Genomic DNA, 19,469 nt, shown 5'->3' on the forward strand with positions numbered 1-19,469 from the left:
ATCCCTTGAAACTTCTTCAAACTTTCAAAGGCTATCGTGATGGTATCACTCTGGTACTTTGCTCCTGCCTCCTCAGTCATGAGCTGCTCATGCTCAGACTCTCTCAGTGACTCCTCTTTCTGTCCAAGTCACCTTCTTGCTTTGCAATATGCTCATGTCATTGGAAAATGCTATCCAAGCCCACGATTTTCATCACTACCTATATGTCAGGATAAATTTCAAACTTCTCCCTCTGCCTCTACCAACTTCCTGCTCCTTCTCCTCTCCTCACGTCTCTCAACCTCTGTTCTCTCTAGTGCAAATTTCTTACCTGATTCTCACCCCTTCTTTATCTCCATCTTAGCAGTGTTCAGTTGCCCTTGTCCACATTGTTCCTGGCCCCAGAAGGACTTCTTTTACTAGGTCTACAAGGACTTTGTCTAGTAGGCACTGGATCCATTTCAATAAATGTTGGCCAAATTATAGCTCAGAAGCTACTGGTAATTTTTATTTGAATAGGCCTTTACAGTTATAATAGCCTCCTGCTCCAACTTGTATATTAGCATGTTTTGAGTTGCACTAAACATCTCTTCAGCAGAGTCAAATTTCTGGGGCCTTTTAACAATTTTTTATATCAATTCAACCAGGGAGACTTCTCATCAAGAGTCACCAGAACCAAGGTTTGATGATAGTCTACTTTCTTGTTGTTTGGAAATCTGTGGACTCCATTATTCACCTGCTTAGAATTATCTAAGTTTTAGAAATTGTGAGGATATAGCAAGTTGAAGGCAAGCTTTGAGAAAAACTAAAAATATTTTTTCTAACACTTAAAAGGAAAACCACAGATTTCTGCTAATGTTTAAGTTGCCTTGGTCATAATATTACAGAAATGGCAGGTTACGTTCACCCAGAAGTAGAAGACAGGTCATTTAAAACTAAGATTACTCAACCATAAATCAGGATGAGTCTAGCAGTAAGATATCAGAAACAGAGCCCAGTAGTTTTCCTCAGTGGTTCTTTTGAGAAGCTAAGTACCTTAATTTCATGTTTTACAACTGTACTGAGAATTTACACCCAGAATTATATACTTCATATGAATAATGGTCAACAAAGATGACAGGAAAGGGACCTACATATACACACGGACTGCCCAAAGCATTCCACTATCATTAATGACAATGCACAGACCACATGAATTCATAGCCAAGGTTTTCATTTCATTGGGATCTGAGCCATGTATAAGAAATCTAACTTCTATATTTAAAAAAGACTCATGGGATCTTTAATGCCTAGATATAGCTTTACTTCTAAGGTTTCAGCCAGAAGACTGCCACCAGGCTATGAGCTGCACTGTATTCAATTTATCTACCTTGGAAGGATGACTCAGGGCTATTGGGATTTGAATGTGTGGCTCCAGTTAGTCTGGGTTTGCATTACAGACAGAAAGACCACTAAACCATCTCCTTCCAGTCATATGGGTTTCCATTTAAAGCCTGAAAATGTAGAGGAATGTGAAGCAATCATGGTTTAGTGTACAGTTAATCAGGTAGTCCAAACCCAAAGTCAGACATCAGCATAAACTATCATGCTCATATCATCTACTCCAAGAAGAAGCTACTAGCAGGCACATTTTAAAAAATCAATTCATGCAGTTAAACAATAGTTTCTGAACACATATTACATGTTAGGTACTGTGTTAGGTATTAGGGATAAAATAATGACAAAAAGATACATCGAGTCTCTGTCCGGCTGAGGAAGAAGCTAACAAGCTAGTAGGGAGATAGGTTAAGTCCACAGGCAAGTCCAACAGAGTATGTGCTAAGTTCCAGGCCAAAGGAATGATTGAACACATTGAGAGCACTTAATTAGACCTCAGGGTTGAGGAAGACTTAAAGAAAAATTGGAGTCTGTACCAAGATAGGAAGCATGGGTAGAATTCAGGAGAAGAAGCTGTGAAAACCATAACAGATGCCCTTTACAGCATGACTAGTCTGTGAGTTTTAGGTTTAGAATTTGATGGGAGTTATCAATAGGGTGCCTTTTCTCAGTAACCATATCTCCACTTGACTGTCATTCCTACTCCAAGCGCCCTTCCTAAGCTCAAATATGTAGCTTATGCTTTTTTCACTTTCATTTGTTATGCACAGCTTTGTTTTATGCGTACATAGCTTAGTGAATACTAAAAACAATCTATGCTTGCATAGTGCTTGCATATATTCTACCATTCTCAAACTTTGAGCTAATTCTAAGAGGTCTACAACCCCATTACCACTACTTTCTCCAACTTGTAGAAAAGGAGAATAAGACAAGGATCTATCTTTTACTTGCCCAGTTCAGGGCTTCCCTCTATGGTAACATATATACCGTTTTATAATTGACTACTTCTCTAGGAGACTGCATTCCCTTAAGAGCAGAGATGCATATCAAAATGATTGCATCATCAATACCTAGCACATAATGAGTGCTCAATCCATATTTTGTGCCAAACTACTGATTTACCTTCTCTATGGCATTGTACCTGATCTATTCTTCCCTCTACTCCTAAGAGGTCAAAAGAAACAGCTCTCTCCCTGAGCAATGAAAGTACAGGTTTTGAGTCTCTCTAAGGTGGATTCACATTTCACCTTTACCACCATTTAACATGACTCAGGGCATGTTATGCTCCATTCTGAGTCTTGGCTATCTGCAAAATACGGATAATAAAAGCTACTTACAGAAAGCCTATGAAAATGGCCTACGCTAGTTCCTCTGATCGTTCGTAATCTGTTATTTGTCTTTGACTACATATTGTTTAGTGTCCACAGCCGTCAACTACAGGTAAACTTTTGAACAGGCTCTGTGTTAGTCATCTTCATATTTCTAGAGGTTTACTACTACGTTCAATGCTTTACAAGTATTAGACATTTAACACATTTCTGGAGAAATAATAAGCCACACTATACCCTGGCCTACCATGTATTCAGAAGTCACCACTAAATCTGGTGGTTAGTAAATATTGCTGACTAAAAGATTGTGCAATGTGGCCCAAATAAAGGATGTGGAATTGCAGGCTTGGCCACTGTCATTCTAGATGTTTTGCTGAGAAGGAATATTCCAGAGCCTCTCACTCACCCAAATGCTAGCACTTGGTATTTGCAGAGTAGCTTGTTAAAGAGCTACACATATGAACTGAAATTTCACAATCTGGTTGTGCAACAGGGAAGCTAAGGAGTGTAGAAGGAGGAAAGCGCTCAATTGGACTTTGAATTTTCTCAACCCCAAGTTTCCTAGATTATGTGTGAGAGATAAGGAACTGAAGGTACCCTCAAGTTACTCTTCCCTTGAATGGATTCCAGAGCTGTCAAGAGTTCTACCCAGTACCCTCACCAAGAGTCTCACCTTCATCAGCAGTTCACGACTAGTCAAATGGTTATTATGGTCTGAGAAGATATCTGAAAGTTCTTCAAACATCAGCATTCGGTCCCTGTGAAGACAGATTAAAAAAATATTAACAATGAACAGACAGCAAAAACCTGCAACCTTCAGCCCAGCTGTTCTTAGTACCTAGAGCTATGGCAGATTGCTCTGGTCTCAGGTTTGGTGGGTAACATGAATACAGATGAAGCTAATGATTCTTCATGTTGGTGACTTTTTTTAAGGTTGAGCATAGCTACTTGTGTGGAGAAAGGAATATTTTCTAACCATGTACATTAAAATCATAAATGGTTGTTCAGTTGGGACATATTCTCTTCAGAGGATTTAAAAAAATCTTAGTGCTGGCCACCAGTGGCTCATGTCTGTAATCCTAACTACTTGGGAGTGTCACCTCAAGCTATGTGGGAGACTGAGATCCTGAGGATCTCAATGGAAAAAAGCTCTTAGTGGAGGCACATGCCTATCATCCCAGGTATGGCAGGAAGCTTAAAATAGGAGGATCATAGTCCAGATCAGCTAGGGAAAAAAGCAAGACCCTATCTCCAAAATAACCAGAACAAAAAGGGATGGAGGGGTGACTCAAGTGGTGGAACTCCTGCCTAGCAAGCTCGAAGCTCTGTTTCTAGCAACACACACAGAATCCAGTGGGACCTGACACATCATCCAGGCCAGGCCCCTCTATTTAGAGGAGATATATGGCCAAGGTTTTTCCAAGTCTCCACTAGTAACTGCAGAGACAGAGCACCACAAGCCAGTGTTCTAATTCTCAGAGTCAGAATAGAATGGTGAAACCAGGGTGGACTCTGCAGCCAGCAGGAAGGGTTCAAATCTCAACTCTGCCACCTATTTCCTGAGTGATCATGGACAACTTTTCTGAGCTTTGATATTCTTATTTATACAATGGAAATAGTGCCACACCCTTGTAGGCTTGCTGGGAAGGTAGGTGGGGTGAGGTATGCGAAGCACCTGTACTGCCTTTGCCCCTCTCCTGTCCTCCAGAGTCCCCTGCTTGTCCTACACACACCTCCAGGGTCATTGAGCAGGTGATTCTGAAGCAAAGAAACACTAGGGCCATATCCTTATTTCTGTTATCATGAAAAATCCATTATTAAGAACTCACTTACATTACACTGAGTACATAATTACTTGCATAATAAAGATATTAAAATTATTTATATTTTGGAAAAAGTAACTAAGAACTTAATTATATGTGATGCTAAGAGAAACATGTAAGGAACCTCTCTGTCTATTGAAAGCTAGAAATGTAACGATTATAGGGAAAGTGATAAGTAAATAAGATATCTCAACCTTGTCCCTTGAATTCAGCAAGGGAGAGCATACAAAGCTGGTATGGAAGGATCTTCCCTAAGGGACTGTGACCCTCTGTAGCATCCCTGTTAAAACGAAAACCAGCCTAGCAATTTAGAAACAAACCAGCCATGTGGAACAGAATTCAGCTTTCAGGACTTTTTGTTTGTTTTTCAAAAAGTAGTTTAAAAAGTCAGCAGGAAGAACGGATCATCTCATATGGTAACCACCGAGGCTAAGATACAAGTACACTATAGTTTTTAATTTGTGTTTTACCTTCAAACTTGCTATAGAACAAATCTTAGGCTACCTAGGTGACTTTCCATAGTGTCCTATTAGTCACCCACCAAAAAAAAAGACAGGGATGCATGTTAGCACATGACCATCCTTTGTTTCCAATACCACAGCTGGGTGGAGTGTGGTAATGAGGGGAAGAAGGGGTGGTGTGGGGCACAGAGGATAAGGACACTGTGCTTCTGATCCTCCCATTGTATATACTGGGGACTATCGTCTAATGATTTTTATCTGACCCATATCTTTCATAAAATATCTGTACAAAGGACTAGTCAATCAACGAATAACTTTTGTACAGAATCAGCTTCATTACTGAAAAAAAAAAAGAGAAAGAACCCAAGAAAAGAGTGGCAGTCAAGAAAATTGCATTGGACTTTGGAAAGCCTGTCTGCCAGTTTTTCTCCTGAAAGATAGTGGAGTCATAAACAAAGCACGAGTTTTGGAGTCCAAGTGGCTGGGGCTTCTGGGGCTCTATAATATGAAGCATTAAGATCATCCACTATAACTTTTTTTTTTTTAACAGTACTGGGGATTAAACCCAGGGCCTCATGCTTGCTAGGCAAGTACTCTACCTCTTGAGCCATGCCCCCAGCCCTTTTTTGCTTTGCTTATTTTTAAGATAGGTTCTTGCTTTATGTTGGGCTGGGCTGACTCATGATCTTCCTACTTACACAAACTGCAATCCTCCCGATCTCTGCGTCCTGAGGAGCTGGGACTACATAGTGAACCATAGTACCTGGCCAACTGTTTCTTTTTACCCATCAAAGAATTATCTAGAACATAATATGTGACTTCTCCCATAAAGAATACTCCCTGAGTAAGAATATCAGCTTATCAGTGAGCTTGAGTCCTCTCCACTCATTTTCCAGCATAAATTTATTAAACTCTGGTTTGTTAATATGGGTCTCCTGTAAGTTTGTATAGTGTCAGTCCATTAAGCTTAGCTGTCTCTGACTGAACTGTATAACTGAGTATCCAGACCTTTCATTCTGAGGACAGAGCTGCCACTTCCACCAGGGCAGCCCTGGCTGGGAAGCCAGCTGGCCTCTCTCCTAACCTGAAGTGACTATATTGCATTTAAGACAGATTACATAGTTATTGTACTCTTCCTTAATGCAGCCCAACATCCTTTTCAATTCAAATGTGGGAAGCCTCAGACGCAGCTGATCGAGTCAGTGCCCTTGACACAAGTCCTAGCCTCTAAATCTGTACTGATAAGACACCAGAACGGCCCTTCCCTTGTCTTCAGGTTCTCTGATCTACAAGCAAGTTCTGGAAGTGGAAGAGAGAGATAGCAGTAATGACATAATAAGGACATTAAGATGTCAATTGTTCCAAAGGTTGCACCAAGAAATAGGAAGAAAGGTAGCATAGAATGTGGTCGATTAATAACTTCAGTTAGGTACCTAGAAAGGAACCTTTTGAGGTTTTTAACATCACTGTGACAGCTTTTAATATACTGAGGCAGATACGGATAAAATAGTTTCCTGCTGAACACCGAGAACTAATGCCTCACTGTACACATTATCCCTCACATCCTGGAATAACTTAGGGTTTTGGAATGAGGCTGAACTAACCAGAAGTCATGGCAAATTGCCAAAACATCAAAACTCCGCAATCTTATCCCTCAAAATCCAGACAATAAGCACATCCTTCCAATCATCCCCAAAGCCAATAATCATGGCTCTGACACACTCTGGGAATGAGTTTGATTTGCATAGCAGCTCTGCCTTAAAACTCATTATGAATCTGTATGAAATGCAACCCACCCTGGAACACACAGAAGAACCCAAATATGCTTCTCTTGCCGTATAAGATTAGCTTTGAAGGTAAGGAGAACCCATGGCTCTGAAGCAGCAACTAACCACCCGGCCAAAGACACCCAAAGCAGATGCTTGGGAACTCACTTTGGGACGGCAGCCCAAGTCTTTTTCAACCGATAGATGGAATTAGACTGCAGTGCAGAAACGATGGCCCTCAAGGAGGAAAAATTCTTCAGGATCCTACATTCCTGTATGGGGAGTGATTAAGACATAAAAGGCATTTAAATATCAATATTACAGTGAGTTGGCGGTTTCCTGTTTTAGAGGTATCACAGCTGCTATGAATTCTTACCACTAAAGAGGCAGCTGTATAAATACTGGACATCAAAAAGTGACTCCTTCCTTCTGCCTCAGTCACTGAAACACTTTATAGATTTTGGCACAGTATGCTTGTTTTTCTCTCTTTAATATATTTTTGCGTTGTTGTTACAGTTTTATAGTTTCCAGCTTTCCCAGTAAAAACATGAATGGAGGTGAGTGTACAAAGAAAGGCTAGAGAAAGCAACTTTCTTCTTCTGAAAGCATACACATTATAAGAGGGAAAGAAAAGCATACACTTCCTAGAAATATACAGGAAGGATCCCTGTATCCTTTGGACCCACAGGCGAACTGGGCAGCAGCCACTCTGAGTTCAGATGGTATCAGACATCTACTGACCAACCCTTGTTCTGAGAGGTGTGTATAATTTGGCAGTAAAAATTCACCACAAGTTGAACTTTGCCTTTCATGCTCTTAGCCAAGGGGGAATATTTTTATACACATTCATTTGGTTTCAAATTGGCTTGTCCCACAATCATAAACATTCAGAAACACCTTGGTACTTCAATGCTTCCAAAATAAGTTGGGCTTTTAAAATAAGATTCATTTTGGCAGTGTCTTAAAACAAAACAGAAAGAGAATGAGAAACACTCTGGATGTCATTTTCTGGGTAAGGAGAGGGGCTCCCCCCTTAATGTTACCTTAAGGAGCACAGCCTGTGGCATCAGCAGTCAGTGACTTTGGAGTCCAAGTCCTGCTGAATGAGTATCAGGGAGGGTAAAACAGTCAGGGACAGGGTCCCATTCTTGGCAGGCATGGGGAAGGTGGTGACATGGGACATGTGGACTATGCCTACATCAAAGGAGATGCTTCACATACAGGCACATGGGAGTGTAATGCATTCACTGTTTACTATTGAGCCTATCATGTGAGTACATGTTTGGCTTTGTGTACAGCATCTGGGGCAAGAGGTCAGAGTGGTTGGGCATAAACTCAAGTCACTTCAAGGGTCATTTCAAGAAGTAATACTCATCCTGACTATAAAAGAAACAGCATTCTCTAGTTTACCAGGCCAAAATCTAACTACTGAGAACTATACCAAACAAACCCTCAATTTTCTTTAGAGTAAATGTTGGTATATTTTATAAAAGTCATGCCCACTATTTTAAAATGCTTCAATGCCCCCTGTTATTAAGGGAGGAAAGGAGAGGAGAGGAGAGGAAGAAAGGGAGAGCTGTCTAGAAACCCAACTTATGAGAGCATGGTTCAACAAAGGTTCAGAACCCAAAAGTTATGTTCTAAAAATCAGGAAACCTGCAATAAATAAAGGAATGCAGGCACAGATATATCATGCAAATTGCAATAAGCATCTGGAACACATTATTCAGAAAGAGGCTTAGACTAAGTGTTTAAAGGAATACAAGAAGCAGCCAGTCCCATTCCTAGAAAAGGAGGAAGCTTCTTCCAGAAGACATGATGCGAAAGCAAAAATGTAGCATTGAGGTTGGTCCAAGAAAATATACCCATATTAGGTCAGAAATATTTTCTGCATAAAAATTATCATTTTCAAACATCTTTTTAATAGAAATTGACTGTAATGAATGCAAGAAAAGTAAAATAACCTTGGCAGAGAACCACCTGTGAGTTTCATTATTTTATTAACTTAACCTACACAATTCCAAGAGACATAACACACTATTAGAAAAATCTATAGCAATCAACGTAAGGGCTCTTGGCTTTTTTGCACATTACGAAATTTGGAATTTACCAAACTACTCAAAGTATATTTCCTATCATCACATAAGTGTACAATTTTTATTGAACTTGGACCAATCATTGTTTGAGCTACACTATGTGACATACACACATACTATATCCTTGCTAGAGACTTTCTCAGTAGTTGAACAGATTTGGGACATATGCATTTCAGATATGCAGAGCACTGTAAATGCTATGACATTTATGGCAAAAAATATTTTCTTAGAATTCTAAGAAGAGAGACTCTATACTAACATCACACTTCATCTGAACTTCCTTTGTAGTTATTTTTGTTGATAAGTAAGCTCAATTTAGAATAGGAGAAATATAAGTTGCTTAAGCAACTCATATTCTTTGCTTCTTTCTCACTGTTTTTCATATACCAACACATCTAAAATAATAGACTATCTAAAGACTCAAAATAAAATGAATTTTCTGGCACAATTATGTCCTTGCACTTTAATCAAAAACAACAAAAGAATGTGAAAGACTTAGACATTATGCCCTATGGACAGAGGTTTAATGAAAAAATACATCTAATAGGATACAAAGCAAATGAGGGTTGGCCCATATAATCCAGAACATAAACTAATAGGATATTTATAGAATAAATATTATAATATTTTCCAAAATCATTTTTGATGATGCATTTTCTTTTGCCTAGAAGAAAAAAAAAACTTCTTTAATCGTCAAGTACAAAAATTCTATTATTCAAAGGTAAATTCAAACATTACTTCTTTCATCCAGACAACTTGATAACCCTAATAAGGTATTTATTCTTTCTCCACTTTTATAGTGACCAGGCTGAGGTGATTCCACATTCTTGACTCCTATAGGATCAAATGCGTCATGTTCTATCTTGTTTGTTATGTCTCTATAGTATAGAATATTATAGATTATACACGTTAGGAGCTCACAAAATTGTGTCCAACCAACTACCATTTTCTCCATCATGACATAAGAGGTTGATCAGGTCATATGGCATGTAAGCAGTTGATCCAAGAGATTAGACTGCTGACACTCTGCAGAATGTAATTCAGGTCTAGGAATAGACTAGTCCCCTCTGACTTGAGGTCTGAAATTGTAAGGCTCTCAGAAAGGCCCCAGATTACTGAAAGATCTGTGGGAGTGTCTCAGTACTATAGAAAAGCAATGCAGGATTGTGAGGCAGCACCAGCTCTTCAAGTCTATAGAGTCTACAATGTTTCCAAGTACAGGAAGGGTGCATGGGTAATAATTCAGCAATGAAGAGCAGTCTCTGTGACATGGATTTATATTTACTGACCATGGGGCAGAAACCCAAAGACACTCACCCTGTGATGAATAGAAAGGGAAAAGCAGACAGAATGTCTCTCCCCAGAAAAGAAACAATGAAGGGAACCAGAGTGGAAAGAAGCAAGCAGGAGATCTTTTTAAAAAAAAAAAAAAAAAAAGACAAAAAGTTAGTTTTCAAGGTTAAGAAGACAACTTTTTCTTTCTTTGGAGTAGCAACAAGAAAACAAAACAAAAAACAACCAGTGGACTTGCACATATGGTCTTTTAACCAAATGGTTAAACTGTTTAAACAAAGTGATGGCGTGGTCTCCAATATCTACCAAACACATAGAGTATTTTTAAAAAGACAAACTTACATGAGCAATGTTAATCCACTTCTCGATGATTTTCGCTCTCTGCTGAGTTTTGAGTTCTCTTCCTCCCAGAATGGTACTAACAACACACTTGGTGAGGGTATTGAACTGAGAGATGGTAGCACGGATCGTAGGAGCCAAATGTTTATTTTCTTTTTTATCCCTTCGAGACCAAATGCAGCCCAGGCAGTGGTGAGGCACTACTTTTTTGAATAGTTGCTGGAACAAAAGAGGAATTGACATTGAGGACAAAGCAGACATTTCATATGGCACAGCACATCATCTGTAAATTGGTATTTTGTAAAGGGACAAATAATTGTTTTCTACTTGATTTGCCTCATGGTGCCCATTGCCATGGACAAAAGTGAATAATCAATATATTAATGGATCAGAAGAGCCTATGTGATCTTTTTAAATCTGCTTGAGGGAGCAAATAAAACGCAATGACCCAAAATAAATTAAAAGGACAAAAACTATTTTGACTTATCTGTCTTAAGGAAAAACAAGTGAAAACTATAATATCGATCAAAAACGCACTTCAGGACATTTTAACCTCAAGTCATGGCCAGGCACGCCCTGGGTGCTCGTGATCATGAATGACCTGTAACGCAGACTGGCCACCATAAAGGGATCTGCAGAAGTCCTGCATAGGCCATACCCATCAACGTCACTGTCTCACGTTCTTTAAAATAAAGGGGCAGGCAAAAGGAAAAAATATTCAACATTACATAGCAAAAGGGAGAAAGAGAGATTTACTTTATTAGTTGAAGTAATAACCAATGAACTTTTCCACCTTTCCCTTCTGCTATTAGAGGTGCAACCAAAAATTTTTGCTGAACAAACCAGTTTCTCATTTGTACAATTCAGTATGAGCTGTATGGGAGTTTGTATTAGAGAAAGATCAGAATTTACATAGACTATCTGGTTTACTTCTGATATTTTACTTGTGCATTCACTTGCACATTCACTAGGTGGAAATTCTGCTACCTTCAATGCTGTTTTCTCTAAAGTAAGTAATACCGAAGAGCTAAAACCCCTGCGATCGATCGTTGCTAATGATCCTCTTCTCTCTAACTGGTAAACCAGTTAACACCAAGCTATGAAATGCAGCTGACATAGTCAAATATGTGTAGCTACAAAAGCATTCAAACTTCAAAAAACACAGGAAGCACACATGGAAACGAGCTGTCAAATATAGTCACATGTGGATTCAATGAATTTACTTTATCCTAACTTGTGCTGACCCCTTCCCAATCCTCCAAATAAACAGTTCAGCTCTTGAAATATTTATGAGTCTAAAGGGAGTGAAATATCCATGGAACAGGGTAGATTTTGTTTCACTAGGATTAGAATTCTTATTTCCCTCTGCGATTTGAGCTCCAAAGAAAATGCACCCTCACCCTGCCTGCAACAAGACCTTGGGCCTGCATTGTTCAGAGGATTGATCTGAGTCACATCTTAACTTGGCCTTCACAGGCACAGCCTCTCTCAAGGATTCAAAAGGACTTCAATCTCATTAACCCACTGCCCTCTCGGGGCCACCAGTACTGTCACTGCCTCATGTTTTAAGTGGAAGCACATCTGAGACATGACAAGAGGACCTACTGCATCCATGTAGGTCAGCTGCTCTGCCACGAGGTCTTCTGCGAAGCATGTGAATTCTGCTGGCCCTCCACCCTCCAGTTCCTCTTCCTCTTCCAGGCTGATGGAGATAGTGTTGGGCAGCCCATCTGTTCACATATGAAAAGAAGTCAGTAACTGGGCACCACTGATATGATTGTTTATAGAGCGGGCTGTCACTGGCAAACACTTCCTAGGCAGACTAGGTACAGACTTGAGAAGCAAAGCTGGACCAACATTTAGGTGTAACCCCCATCTCATGTCCCCACAAACCCTCCAATCAATTAGTTGGGTTAATCTGACTAATTCCTATACTCCAGCCACACAACTTTTAGTGGCTGGGCCACTGAGAACCCAAAACCTGAAAGACTGGGCATGAAGAGAGGTCAGGCTTTGAGGGGATATAATGGCCATCTGGGTGTCATAAGTGCCAGTGAAGCCCTCAGAATTCTCAAATATATGTAAGGAATCTCAAAATGGAGTTGCGTTCAGCGTCCACCAAAAGCTAAGCATGCAGGAAGCCAGAGAATAGACTTAAACTAAATTTACCTGAGCCTCATTATAGCTAAGATCAATTAACAAGTTACATAGGACACAGCCTGAAGAAGTGAGAGAGAATCACTACCCAGGGCTCCAGATAAGAAAACTGAGAGCCAACCACCTGAAATAGGACCTCCCCTTTCCCCTTAGAAAGACTGGAATCAGATGAAGTTTGGTTTTCATCCCTGGAACCTTCTCCCAATTCCTGGGTTGGTTCCCAACCTCACACCCCTTCATACTCCTCACTCTCCTTCCTGTCAAACCTGTTCTTAAGGGCAAATCTAATTGCATTCAGTTACATCTTAGCAGGAATTTAAATTAGTGATACTACTCCCCCAGAATGTTTATATTTTAAGCCTTTTCTCTGTTTCTTGGAGAACAAAAGACTTTCTTAGGCATCGTAGATTAAGTTGGAATGGCTTTTTCTAAGTTTCCTACGGGAAAGGAGGTGCTAAGAATGAACCCTGGACCACTTTCCCTGTCAGTACCATATGCTACTTGTAGACTCTGGTGGCAGGGATGTGCCTTAAGGACTAGCCCTTGATCCCAGAGTTGATGGTCCTGATGTGAAGGGAGTTGAGTTATAACTGGAAAAGGTAGGAGGGGATCACTGCCTGTCCCTAGAGTCTGGGACACAAGAAAGTACAAATTAAAAGAAGCTAAAAATCCCAAGATATAGATGTAAAGCCGTCTGATCTGTCACTTTTCCTCCATGCAACTCTGGAACTCTCTCATTCAAGGGAAAAATAAGAAATATGTGGTTCCAACCAAATGTTCAAAAAGGGCCTCTCATCCGTCTTGACAGCTAAAATATATCCATATATATAGCACACTTCAGCCAAGGAGTGAATGTACTAAGGCTTGACCTCATTCATTTGTTCATTCATTCAACAAACACTTGCACAAATCTGATTTGCATCTGGAATGTTGCTATTTGTGAGGACTGCAAGAGCCTTTCTGGGATCTAATTGATGAATCACTGTTTCAGCTTCGGATCTTCCAGAGGTAAGTAAAACTTTGAGCACAATTTTATGAAAAGCATATACAAGTGAGATTGGGTAAAATAAGTTCATGGTAACCGAGCTCCTAAAACTCATTTTTGGTCATGACTCCTGTACTTAATAAACAGAGTTTAGAACTTTCTTCATTAACATTTTCTAGACTTAGAAAAAGATTCATTCTTGGGTATTGCCTGAAAGCCTTTGTGAAGTCAGGCGAGCTCCCGCTCCCCTGCCTTGGCCTGCCAAATGAGCTCTGCCTTCCAGTCCCTGGGCTGGAGACAAGGGAAGAACGACTGGTCCCACCGGTTCCCCAATTAGGCATGGAGCCAGGGGCAGCCCCAGTGGGGGGAGCTGGGCTCCAAGGCAGCATTTTCCACTCCAGCACACAGCCAGAACTGGAGGCCCTGAAGGGAAGAGAGGTCCAGCTGGAGGAGAGCCCCTGGTATTCAAGCATTCCAGGCAGATGAAGTCACCGAGATAGAGAGCCTTTGGCAGTCAGCTTCTGATGATGCAATTGCAACTCCCCTTCTCTGGTCCCCACACATAAAATACTCAACAGGTACTGTGGGGAGCTGAAGCTGGCTGTGTTTTCTTTGGAGCTAAGGCAGTGACCCTTATCTGCATTAGGGCCATTTCCTTTGCCTCACTGAGGAAATCAGGCCTCACTTCAGGGAAGCCCCTGTCAGAAGCTCCAAGTGGGTCAGCTGCCATGGCAACTGTCACCCAGCACCCCAATCAGGGGAGAAAACATCATGCGGAAGCCTGTCCGAATCTCTTCCTTAATTTCTTCTAAGCTTGATAGTTCTACTCACCTCATGACCTCCAGTGGGGGCTGACTTTGTCCTAGAGAAGAGGTCAGTTCCTCAAATGAGAAAAAACAGCCTCAGAAACTTCCCTTGATGAGGCCATCAGAGACACTAAATGACGGTAATCTGTGCTGCCAGGGGATCCATTACAGTGATGCTTTCTATGCTGAAGGAGAAACCTCTTTTCTGAGCTTTGAGGGAAGTGGATTTAATTTCTTGCCTGCTGGATAGGGGAGATTACTTGTGATGGGTTTACACTTGATAGAAGGAGCCATTAGGTAGAAAATAAAAAGCAAATTCAGGTTCAGGGTGGCACATGTTGACAAGGGAAGAAAAAAAGTCATCAAGGAAATGCTCTTCTTGGCAACAGAAGAAACTCTGGGAAATTACTGAGTTTCTCAGAACTGTTTTCCCAGTCTGATCTCCAAAATGATAGAGCCAAGCTGGGCACGGGTGGCTGGTGCCTATCATCCCAAACTATGTGGAAGGCTGGGATCAGGAGGATCACAATTTGAGGACAGCCTGGGCAAAAAGTTAGCAAGACTCCATTTCAACAGAAAGAGCTGGGCATGATGGCACATGCCTGTCACTCCAGCTACAGTACAAAGAGTAAATAGGAGGATCATAGTCCACAGAAGCCTGAGCAAAAAGCCAAGACCCTATCTTGAAAATAACCAGAGCAAAAAGGATTGGAGGGATGGCTCAAGTTCAAGTAGTAGAGCACCTGCCTAATAAGCGCAAAGCCCTGAGTTCAAACCCAGTACCACGAAAAAAAAAAAAAAAGATGAAGCCAGACTAGGTGGTCCTGTGAAGACCCGTTTTTGCTCTAAAACTTTACAGTTGTGAAGATAATACAATAATTTTGTACCTTCGCCAATGTGTCCTTCTGAGGGCACTGGGATTTCCTATTCAGGCAGTCTAGGGACAGACTGACTCCATGCGGGCGAATGACAATTTAGCTTTTTCCTCGTGACCAAACAAGTACTCACTGTCTGTTTCCACTTCTTGCTTCTGAAACTGCTCCAGAAGATTCTGGGCTCTCCTCTCTGGGTCAGACCCTGGCATCACCCGTTTGAGATAATCCAGAAGCTTCTGTAAGCAAGGGAAGTGAGGGGGCTCCCGGAAGTCTTCTGCGCATTGGTCAAGCCAGGCCCTCAGGATTGAAGCTATTGCACTGAGAAGGAGAAATGGAGAATCAGTGTACCCAATTGACTGTGGAACTCAAAGCAAGTCCTGCACTTCAGGGCCTACTTAGGCATACCCCGGACAAAAAGATAGCCAACCCATCCACACATTCCTGGAAATATTAATGAAAGTAAAGCACCTGAAAACAAGCTACTATATTAACAAGTAGCTAAGCCAAGTAGCTAAGCCAGGTAGCTCACACCTGTAATTCTAGCTACTTGGGAAGCTAAGATTGGGAGGATTATGGTTCAAGACTAGCCCGGGCAGGGAGTTCAAGAGACCACATCTCAAATAGTAGCTGGGTACAGTGGTACGTGCCTGTTTGTAGGAAGCTGAGATCTGAAGGATTGCCGTTCCTGGCCAGCCAGGACAAAAAAGTTTGTAAGACCTGATCTCAATGGAAAAAAGCTAGGTGTGGTGGCACAAGCCTGTCATACCAGCTACAGTAGGAAGTCTAAAATAAGAGAACCCAGGCCAATTGGCCTGGGCAAAAAGTGAGACCCTATTCCCAAAATAAGGAGAGCAAAAAGAGCTAAGGTATGGCTCAAGCAATAGAGCACCTGCTTAGCAAGCATGAAGCTCTGAGTACTGCCCCCAAGTAAAAGTAAATAAATAAAGAAAACCTAAACTTTGGAAAACCCACCCAGGGGGGAAAAAAGCAAAGAAAAAACCAGCATGTAGACGATTTAGTGAGTTCTGAAAGCAACTTCAAAGCAATCTGTATACAATGGAATTACGTTTCCGATTCTGGATTTGCTCAAATCAAAGACCACAAAGTCTATCATACCAATGTTTTATGAGATAACCCCTGCCAGTGGGCCAGAACCCCATCCGATGACAGGAAGTGCCCAGGCTTAGAAAAGATCAATGCATAAATTTAATTTCACCAAGATCACCAGGGCTTTGGCAAGAGCACCACCAAAGTGTCCTCACAAAATTATCCTTTTGTTTCAAAGGATAACTTTCTCGGGTTACAAGGAAGAGAATATGTTTCAAGTGGGAAGAAAGTAAAGGAGAAATAGATAAAGGAGAAAAACTTGAGGAGCAGAACTGCTGTGAAGATGATTTTCTCTGATAGCTCTTCAGGTCATAGGTCACAGGAAGGTCCTGTTTTGGGTGAAACAAGGTCCCAAGGCATAAAAAGAGCACAGCTCTCCAGACATGTTACTAATACCACAAAGGTGTGATCTTTAGGCTAAAGGTAGAGGAACAACAAAAAGGAGAAAACATTTTGAGTGTTATTGTTCTACATTTCATATTCAAAGAACACTTCACAGGTACTTCTGAGTCAAGCACATGTGGGCTATGTCCCATGGAGAAGAACAGATACCCTGCCTTCCTAACCTCTACTCCCCAGATAAGACATATGCACTGATGGTAGCTGGAGAAGATGGCAGAGACTATAAATTAATCCAGGAATGTTCTATTGACAAAGATACAATACCTTGTTTTATCTAAAGACCCAACTAACCAAAAATTTTCAGTCAAAAACTTTCAAATGGTAGGCGGGGGTGCTTAGTGGTACAGCACTTGCCTAGCATGTATGAGGCCCCTGGTTTGATCCTCAGCACTCAAAAAAACAAATTAGCAAATTTTTAAATTACAATTATTTAATTGTACTTCAAACAATTACTTAATAATAACAAACTATAACTAGACTGGAAGCTATTTTTATCCATTGTGTCAAACCTTAGTGTAGACTGGGCATTTGTGGGTGTGTCTTAACTGTCATGTCTAAATTTCATACCCCAAAGCTGGACTGTGATGGAGGCATGGATCTCACTTTTGGAACTGAAGTACCAATGGAGGGAAAATTAACGTGTTAACTGTTTTCCCTACTGTGTGTGTGTATACATCGCTGTTTCACTAATGTGGACCATAAGGAATTTGGAACAATAATATTCAATTGTCTTCATCCAGAGAGATCACATAAAACCATCAACTTTAAGTCATAGAAATAACCCAATACTCTAAATATTTAGTCCAGGTTAAATAAAATTATTAACAAAAATTTCATTTCCTTCTAGAAATTGGAAAGGAATAATCTAGGCTCTGGGATTAATTAAAAACAGGGGTAAATGGAATTGATGGACTTTTTTTTTTTGGAGGGTCCTCATATTGTGTTCATTATTTCTCCTTTCTTCACAAAAACCAAATACCATGAGGTAAAAAAGTGTCATTTCTAATACTTCATTTTTATAAGCAATATGGCTTTTTGTGAATAATTTTTCTTCTTTCTGATAAGCAGCAAGCCTAGGCCATGAAGAGCACATAGGTGGGAACCATGATGGGCACATAGGTGGGGTGACAGAGCAGAACACAGGAAAACCCAACATGTTTGTGCATCAGGTAGATTCTTACAGAAAAACGCCTTTGCACTTGTCAAAAGAAGGGTGAATTAACCCAATTACTACTTCTCGCCTAACATTTCAGTAAGAAGACACTCTTCCTCTGATATTGGCAGAAACACAGATGTGGAGGGGTTCACATCACATGATCAAAGTCAAAAAGAGTACTGGTCTAACAATGAGACAAACATAACTTAAAAGAACTTCACACAGAAATCCAAAATTACAAGTAAAAGCCCATGATACTAATATACTATTTACTCCTTACCTGCTCATAATTGCTCATTTTAAAATTACAAAAATTATAATACTGATCACTTATTGAAAAAATATTAAATCCTATAAGTGTACATAAACTAAAGAAATGAAATATCTAATCTCCCTCATTCTAATTCCATTCCCATAACCTATTATTAATAGTTGTAAATATATTCTTCTGGACTTATCCGTGAATATATATATATATATTTAAATATATACATATTTATAGATCAACACTGTTCTTTTTCACTAAACATCACGTTACAGACACCTTTCCACACTACTCTTACCATTTCTCATGATTACACAGTGCTCACTGCATGGACGTACCATAATTAACCTACCATTTCTTCCACTGGTAGGTATATACCTAATTTGCAGACTCTTGCAAGTACAAACATTTTGAAATGTGTATCCTTGTTCACATCTGTGTGTGTGTGTGTGTGTGTGTGTGTGAGTTGTAGAACTTAGATGCAGCCGCAGACAGACTGAGGGAGTGCAAAAGGGAAACGCTGGTTCAGATGAGGCTTGTCCTTGCTGCACATCCTGTCCTCCTCAGTCTGCCTCTGTAACTAGATCTAGTAAAGTAAGTGCTTTTCCCTTCCTTCACTGACAGTGACCGTCCTTCAGCTTAGCCTAAGCAGGCTTTGAAAGTTCACTGCAAACCCACACATACATTTGCCAGAAAAGCATTTCACGCAAAAAAGAAAAGCAGGGAGAGGAGAAGCAGCAGAAGAGAAAGACATATGTAAAGGCACCATAAAAGGTGAGGCAGACCTCTGCCCTCCTAAGCAGCAGCGTGTTGCCCGGTGTGCCCGGGAAGGAGGCCTCCTGGAAAGGCCTGGGATCTTGCCCAAAGCTCACAGTAGCTTTATGGTTGCCAGGCCTGGGAAGAAACTTTCTGTTTTTGATAGAATAAAAAGCAGATACAAATGTGAAACTTTCAAGATTCCAAAAAGGAAGGCAACAGCACAAAATCATGTCAGAGAAAACACAATTACTGAACAATGGCCTTTCCGTCTTGCCCTGCCAGGCTTCACTCCTAATCTAACTTGCCCACTAACCAGAATGGAGTGGGAGGACGTAAAGAGCCTCTTACTACGAGGGGAAATCCTGGCTTGAAGTCACAAACGTACAGGAAAGGTGTGCCTAGGAGACTGTAGAAGTCACTTGGCTCTGTGTGCAGAACACAAAAGGAGCTTGGAGAAGGAAAACCCAATTTCTCCCCAGTGGGCCTACCTATGAA

The 19,469-nt window shown here is 40.7% G+C and overlaps 1 protein-coding gene across 6 annotated transcripts in view; it reads right to left on the reverse strand.

The window, feature by feature from the left end:
• Positions 1-19,469, reverse strand: part of Rgl1 (ral guanine nucleotide dissociation stimulator like 1) — a 265,738-nt gene that overhangs the window by 39,218 nt on the left and 207,051 nt on the right. For all 6 annotated transcript variants that reach the window (XM_074047269.1, XM_074047271.1, XM_074047267.1 and 3 more), the window contains 5 exons: positions 15,419-15,603; positions 12,068-12,192; positions 10,466-10,681; positions 6,903-7,006; positions 3,358-3,442 (listed from right to left, as the gene is read on the reverse strand). In XM_074047269.1, coding sequence (XP_073903370.1) covers positions 3,358-3,442; positions 6,903-7,006; positions 10,466-10,681; positions 12,068-12,192; positions 15,419-15,603 — 715 coding nt within the window. The remainder of the gene's footprint in view (positions 1-3,357; positions 3,443-6,902; positions 7,007-10,465; positions 10,682-12,067; positions 12,193-15,418; positions 15,604-19,469) is intronic.

The sequence above is a fragment of the Castor canadensis genome, chromosome 11, assembly GCF_047511655.1.
Source record: "Castor canadensis chromosome 11, mCasCan1.hap1v2, whole genome shotgun sequence".
NCBI classification, from domain to species: Eukaryota; Metazoa; Chordata; class Mammalia; order Rodentia; family Castoridae; genus Castor; species Castor canadensis.